The sequence below is a fragment of the Etheostoma spectabile genome, chromosome 20 (genome assembly GCF_008692095.1).
Source record: "Etheostoma spectabile isolate EspeVRDwgs_2016 chromosome 20, UIUC_Espe_1.0, whole genome shotgun sequence".
NCBI classification, from domain to species: domain Eukaryota; kingdom Metazoa; phylum Chordata; class Actinopteri; order Perciformes; family Percidae; genus Etheostoma; species Etheostoma spectabile.
In genome coordinates this window covers 6,014,625-6,022,234 of record NC_045752.1, presented here as the reverse complement: position 1 = coordinate 6,022,234, position 7,610 = coordinate 6,014,625, and the positions used below count along the sequence as shown (strand labels likewise).

The following is a 7,610-nucleotide window of genomic DNA, read 5'->3' as shown; positions in this document are numbered from 1 at the left end:
TTTTATTTCATTTGTTTGTATTTGTCTTTATTTCATTATTCATTTCTGTCCTCGCTTCTCACTGAGGAGAGAGAGGCGGTTTCATAGTTAGATATGCTAATTTATTTAGTTAGAATCTCTCACGTCCATTTTTCTTTGCTTTGATATGCATTTTTAATATATAGCCCTGGGCTACATCTCATTTTGTGAAAGTTGGTTTTTCTGGAGATGATGAGGCTCTTCACTGAGAAGGAGGCGGCACATTGAGCTTGTTTGTATGTCTGTGTGTGTGTGTGTGCGTGCGTGTGTGCGTGCGTGGGTGCGTGTGTGTGTGTGTGTGTTTCCTTCCTTTTTTTTTTTACCTCTTTCTGTTTCCCTCCTCTCCCCTCTTCATACCTGACAGCCGAGCATAATAAGCACAGTTTTATTTACACTTGAATGCAGCATTGTCTTAGAGATGATTGGATTATAGAATAGTGAGAGCTGGATGAGGCCTTGCTGACACTGTTGATTTCCCTTATTCGCTTGCGGTGACTATCTCAACCATGTAGCCCACCCAAGGCTTCCTAACTCATCGCCCCCTCCTCAGATCAACCCCATCCCAATTAAAAGAAAGAAAAAAAAAGATGTTGCATTACACATGAAGGGTGATGGGGAAGAAAAAAAACACAGAGAGCGGTGTAGATTTGTAAACGGTTGATACAGTGTGTGCTTGTCAATGGTTTGCTCTCTTGTCTTTTAATTAATGAATACAATTTCTGTCTCTTCTGTGCTACATCCAATTAGGGAGGCAAATAGAATTAACAGTGTCTGAATATTTTCTGTTCTAATGAATTAGCCTTTGTGTCTTGTCGCGCTATTGTGCCGCTTCTCCAGTAAAGCTTACATATTAGCAGAGGGCTTTTCATTTCCTCCATGCATATGCATTACGCTTTTGAAACTTTTTTGGGGATTTTGGATTTCTGCATAGTTTCAGATTTGTTACAAAGAAAGAACGTGTGTAGGATTTGCAGGTCCCGGCGCTTTGGTTTAGAGAGCTGTCCTCAGGGAGTGATAGTGGTTCCCATAGAGGTTATGGCGTAGCTTATCTTGACCCTGCATGGCTGGAAAGGGAAAAAAAAAGGGAAAAAGCTTTTTGTTTACATTTGCTTCTCTGGTACAGTCTCTAGGCGCTGTAGACCATTGGTCAAACATAGTGATGTCACAGGTTTATTCAAGTAATAGCAATAGTTCATCTTGTGCCCATGGAGTGATTTACTGAGTGCATCAGCAGAGATGGGTGCTCAGTAATGTCCTGTTTCTGAATGTCAGTATGCAGGGTGCAGGGTGCAGGGTGCAGGGTGCAGCGCATACATGGGCTCTCTGCCCGTGGACAGATAGCCCTCGGGCCGAGCCGGCCTGCTGAACCGTGGAATTTCTCAGTTTTGGAGGTGTTCTAATTCAACTAGCTTTGTTCTCCTCAGGGACTGACTGCGTTTGGATCCCCCCCAACCTCACCTCCTCCCCTTTTCATAAAAAACAGTGCAGCGTTGACTTGGACCGCTCTGTCTGTTCCACACAATTGTTTTGTGATGGGGGATGTCTGGGCTTACATTTCCTATTTGATTAGTGTTCAGAGGCAGGGTCCTGTTGGCAGGCATATCTAATCATCGCTACCGCGACTGGAGAGAGAGGCTATAGGCTCACTTGTTGCATCTCCTACACACCCCTTCCTTTAACTGAATGCATGCTGTAAATGACTGCAATGAAGAACAGTTGCTGCACAGTTGTTTTAACATCGTGAGACGCATGTATGTTGACTTGTACCTACTGAAATGCAACATACAGTTAATTTTACCACAGGCATACACTTTGTAATTCAATACAACTGCTCCACCATCAATTCTACCTTAAAAAAGATAATAAGGTTATTGTTGATATCAATGGAAATTTGTAAATTCAATTATATGTTTATTATATATCAATGTGGTTTACTGGACCACATGATATTGATAAATGTTGACATACATTAAGGGCAAAATATTAGAAACACCTCTCAATATAACATCATCACTAACTGACCTCAATGCTAAAACATCAAATTCACTCAACACATCTATGAGTGTCAACAAAAAAAGTTATTACAGGCATTATAAAAATAGACTCTATGGTAGAAAAGTTGTATTGGCTTGTATTTGATTGTACAGGTGCAAGTAGTAATGTGGCCATTGAGTGTATATTTACATAATTAAGGGTTATTTGCTACAAGGAATTACTGAAACTAGAATTATCTATAATGACTTGTGTGTTTTATATTAATGCTATTTCACATTTTGGAATAGTAATTTTGATGTGTGTTATGAAGATAGTAAAACAGGTTGTTTTTGTCTCAGAGAAAGTTTTGAAGCTTAAATACAATCACTCAATCCCTGGTGTCTGTTAAAACATGCTGCGGTGAATTATTTGCTGTTAAATTAAGGAGTCTTTATAATCTGGGTAATTGAGGGTGTTGTAAATACTCAGTTGTTCAATAGAGGTGCACCTACACTTTTCTAAATAGGCTGTGTATAATTATGTGCTCAACCCAACCGAAATTTGGGAAGAGTTTTTCTCTGTTTATGCCGTGTAGCAAGATGTGTCTTGAAATGTCAGCTGGCTTTATGATTTACGGCCCCTTGTGTTTCTGTTGTGTCAGCGATTCTGTACATGTTCTGCACAGGATTCCTGTAGTTGCTCATCGCAGTGGCAGTGCAAGGCACACACACACACACACACACACACACGGCTAGACGTTCTCAGCCTACCTCACGCTGCTAGTACACCAACAGATTTCTTCCATTTCCTCCGGGTTTCAGGGGAATTTGAGGGAAATTCAATGATGCTGCTAAATCAATTTTACTTGAAATTCCTAGGGATGTAGGCAGAGTGCAGTGAAGGAAGTGAGATTGTGCCAGGCAGGTGTTTGTAAATGAGAAACAGGGGACAGGAGCAGAGGAGACAGCAGCATTCTCCTGCTCTCCTGTGGCCTGGCTCCACTACAAGCCTTCCTCCCCATATTGTCTCCTGCTTTTATATTAATTACAACTTGTTTTATCAGCTGCCAGTTGCTAACCCCAGCAAATAGACACAGCTGCCCCTAGAGACCATGCTTCTTTTGTATCTTATTCTCTATCTAGTCCTATTGTGTGTGTGTGTGTGTGTGTGTGTGTGTGTGTGCGCGCACGCTTGCTAGCCTTTCTTACTCTTCCTCCTCCTGGTAACACTGCTCTTTAACACAATTAGGCAAGAGCATGGAGTGAACCATGTTTGACTCCTAATTATGCCCAGCTTTAGGGAATAGTCACATGGGCTGGAGGCCTTCTCTTCTCTTTGCTTCTTCCTCTATTTTTTTCTTCTTCTTTTTTCGAGGACTTCTTTTGTAGGTTGAAGAAGACTGTTTGGGTGACACGATACCCCCCCCCCCCCCCCCCCCCCAACTTGTTTGAACTTTATCAGACCCATGAGGGTTGTGACAAAATGGTTGTGTGTGTGTTTGTGTTACGCGGTGTCTGGTGATGCACCCTCCATAGCTCAGAGAGGCACACTAAATTATTCATGGGGAGGAAAGGCTGTTGCTTTTGTCGCCTTGTTGAGCGCGGAAAGTTGACGCTTTTGTTGTGATATTTGTTGTCTTGTTTTGCAGACAGGGTTATGAATGAGAGGTGACTTACATGTATTAAAAAGGAGAGTGTGCGTCATCAAAGATATCTACTGCATATGCATAAGGCTTAGTATTTACTGTATTATTATTATTATTATTATTATTATTATTATTATTATTATTATGTGACATAAAGTGCAGTGTTCTGCTTTTTGCCCAATAAGAAACAAACTAACAAAGCTTTATCTGTATCCATACAGACCCATTAAACCCACAGGGTAGCAAATCACAGCCAAATATCATTCCCTGCCACACCATTAGCTGAGGTGTCTTTGAATTTAATTTAGTGCCAGCACCATTAAAAATGACACATTACTCTGCAATGATAGCTAAATGAAGTCCTATCGATTCAGCTGTTGCATTAAAACTGTGCTGTGGCCATAGCTGGCAAGTGTTAGAGAGAGAGAGAGCAATAGAGAGAGAGTGTGTGAGAGCAGCGAGCATAGTTTTGAGGTCTGTCTTGCATCTTGCCGGCAGTGGGTGTCTCATTGTGAGGAAGTAGAACCCAGTGATTTTCTTCTCTTGGAACAACAACGGAGAGCACAGATCCCAGCTCTGCCTAAATACAATATGTACTCTGGGAGTCTGGGATTTTTACCTCCTTCCCTCCTTGTTCAATGTGACGCTGACAGAATTAGACTGAGTTTTCCCACATTAGTGATTTGACTCAGCATATGCTGTGTTGAGAATAACAGACAACAGACCTTGTTCCCATGAAGTGTACCATGTGTTGATCAGTGGCCCAGACCTGGGATCCCATCACAATCATCCATCCCTCTCAGAGCAGGGACACTTTCCCCACTGCTCACTCTGGAGGGCTAAAACTCACGCAGGGGCTATTGTTCACCCTGTCTTCGTACCCCTCTTCTGAGCAATTCTCCGAGCTCTTTATCTGATTGCCATCCGGTGAACAGCTGACGCTGAGAGGGCCTTGAGTGGAGCGGAGGGTCTGAAGGGCCTTGTGTGTTTCTGTCTGCTGTTTTCCGCTCCGAGCTGTTTGAGAAAACAGCCCTCCTTCCCCAAAAAACTTAGCAGATAAAAGGGCCTCGCTCACAGGCATAACAGCAGCCGCGCCTCCGCAGCAGAACAAGCAGCAGCACATCAGGAACGCACACCCAAGGGAGCTCGCCAGCCGCTTGTCTTATATCCTCTGTTTCCCTGCAAACCTACACCAGTCTCCAGGCACTATCCTGTCTGTCCTCCAACAGTACAGCTCACTCTGACTGGGGTACCAAAGCAGGCAGGCAGGCTCCTCTCTGGCGGGAGCTGAGGGAAAAGAAGTTCACCAGGAACTGAAGTTAGACAAAATGGTAAAAACGGTCTCTTTCTTGGAATATTCTCTGGCGTGTACATTTTCCTTCTGTTTTCGTATGTATGTGTTTATGTGTGTTTGAGGGAGAAAGAAAAAAACAACCATAACGGGAACTGAGAAGTGGGTTGAGGTTTGTGGGAAACCCTGGTGCAGGCCTGTTTGTTTGGCTTGGGCTCTGCTCAAGGGGCCGCTTCTCTCAGGCCCCAGACAACGTTGGGCTTACGTCGGCCAACATTTTGTCATCGTGCTCAGGTAACAGGTTAAATTGGGAAAGACTAGCTAGGTTTGTATCAACTCTGTGTGAGAGGCTGTTTGGAGTGTGTATTGGACTGAGCCTGTGTGTCTGAGTGTAGTAAATGACGTGATCCGTCTGTCCCTCTATTGCCCGAATGGCAGAGGAAATTCCACCTTCAGCCTGCCTTTATGTGGCACTGATAAAGCCTTTCCTGTACAGTAGAAAATCCTGTTTCCCTGTGTGCAACGGCAGGGCAGTAGGAATGACCAGGAAAGAGAGGAGGAGAAGGAGATAAAATGAGATGTAGAGGGAGGGAAGGAAAAAAAAAGACGCCTTAAAAGCTATGAATTTGTTTATGGACATTTCTTTGAAGTTAGCCAGCAGAGATTTAACGCTTTTTTAGCATGTGTTTGTATATATAAAAGTGAGTGTGTGTGCATATGTGTTTATACTTCTTTGCTATATTATGTCATTAGCATGTGTGCGTGAGTGTATTTTCTTGCAAGCCTCGGTGGGCGTGTGTGTATGTCGGTGTGGGCGTGTACGCATTTTTGGCAGATTAGCAGGAGAATGATTGTCATATCTTATTTTCATTTCTGACAGTGGTAATGATTAATGGCGGCTGTGGTTTGTTTGGACTTTTTACCTCTATATTTCTCACTTGACACGGAAGTCTCAATTGGTTATGGTATAAACGAACTCCACCGGGCTCTGCCATGTGTGTTTAGACAATTACTCACAAGTGCCCCACTTGCAATGTTCATAATCAAACTGCGTTCTGCTCTCATGCATTAATGAAACACTTTGATTACAGTGTTTTGACTTATTGCCAGCTGCTTTAGTGCATTAGTTACTTTCTATTCATCTATGATTCTAGTGGCATGGTTGATTGTCTGCTAGCTGGGGAAATAGGCGATGGGGCTCTTTGCCCTGCCAGGAGAATGTAAGCAGGCCAAGGACCTTTACAGTGCCTGTAGACTCTTACAAATGTCACTCACTTTTCCAGCATACTCATGTGGTCTCTCTCTCTTTCTGTGTCTCTCCCTCTCTACCTCCCCCCCTTCCTGCTCTCTCTGCTCCTGGTTTGCGGTTTGGACGGGGAATGTGGATGGATGCACGGATGGATGGATGGATCCCACGCTCGCTTTCTCTCTTTTCAAACCTCAGAACCCAGCTTCCTGGAGAGACCATGATGACGCCACCTCCACACACTCAGCCGGCACACCGGGGCCCTCCAGCGGGGGACATGCTTCACAGAGCGGTGACAACAGCAGCGAACAAGGTGAGCCAGCACAGAAATGGGCATGCACATGCACACTCACACACTCGTACATGCATTCACTTTTGCACTCAAGCACTAACACGTAAACATACATAGATACAGGCACAAGTCTATGCAGGACATATTGATCGTCATGCATTAATAGAGTTGCCAACACTCCACTTTATCCCTATCTAATGGGAGATCTACAGTAAAAAGATGGCACATATGTCCCAGTCCCTCCTTTTGCACATTGGATTATCCCACTTTTTGACTGGCGTCCATGTAAACACATAGTCACACCTAAAAATGAACACGCTTATCCACTGTTACACACACTCACGAATGCAATCAACAGCCACTGAAATACACCAACCTAGTATAAGGGCTTTCCAAAATGTTGCTATTTAGAGAGATGAACAAAAGCTGGTGATTAATACTATATTTCTGCCAGTTCTTGCTTGCATTTAAACCATATTAACTTTGCTCACACAACAGCCCCTAATTATGTCTCAGTGAGCCTTCTGTTATCTAGTACACAACCTGCCAAACAGCAATAATGCATTTCAAAACAAATGTATTTGGAATTATTACAGATAGTTTGTGCAAGTCACAGCTATCCGCCTTGCATTTTTGTCACTGTCTGTATCAAATTTGACATGTAAATTATCCCAAGGATATGCTGTTAGTTGAATATATACGTGAGGACGAGCATCCATACATTGTGAGGTTAAAATTGTTTATGAAATGCAACGGCTGCCTTAACTAAGAGAACAGATGATGAGCTCTTGGCCTTTCTTTTCTTGTCTTTCCTGGTTTTGAATGCACCACAATCTCTCAGAGAGAGAGAGAGAGAGAGAGAGAGAGAGACAGTTTTAGGTCTCTTTCTGTATCTTTGTGTGCCCTCTGGCAGTGTCCACGGTTTTGCATGAAATTTCATCACACCGTCTACATACACACACACAAACGTGCTCAGCAGATCACTCACAGTGAGTGAGGGCGCTTGCCGTGTCCCATTCAAGGCTATCGTTTTGCCGATAAGCGATCAAATGTATCGATGGGGTGAGTGTCTGTGGTGGGGTCGTTTAAATCATCTTCTCCTCTTCAGACAGAAGCAGCAGTTGAACCATTAATGACCACAAAC

General features: G+C 43.4%; 1 protein-coding gene across 8 annotated transcripts in view; it reads left to right on the top strand.

Annotated features, from left to right (window-relative positions):
• The window catches only part of meis2a (Meis homeobox 2a), a 79,966-nt gene that overhangs the window by 6,786 nt on the left and 65,570 nt on the right, over positions 1-7,610 (top strand). For all 8 annotated transcript variants that reach the window (XM_032500161.1, XM_032500159.1, XM_032500160.1 and 5 more), the window contains exon 7: positions 6,373-6,487. In XM_032500161.1, the coding sequence (XP_032356052.1) occupies positions 6,373-6,487 (115 nt within the window). The remainder of the gene's footprint in view (positions 1-6,372; positions 6,488-7,610) is intronic.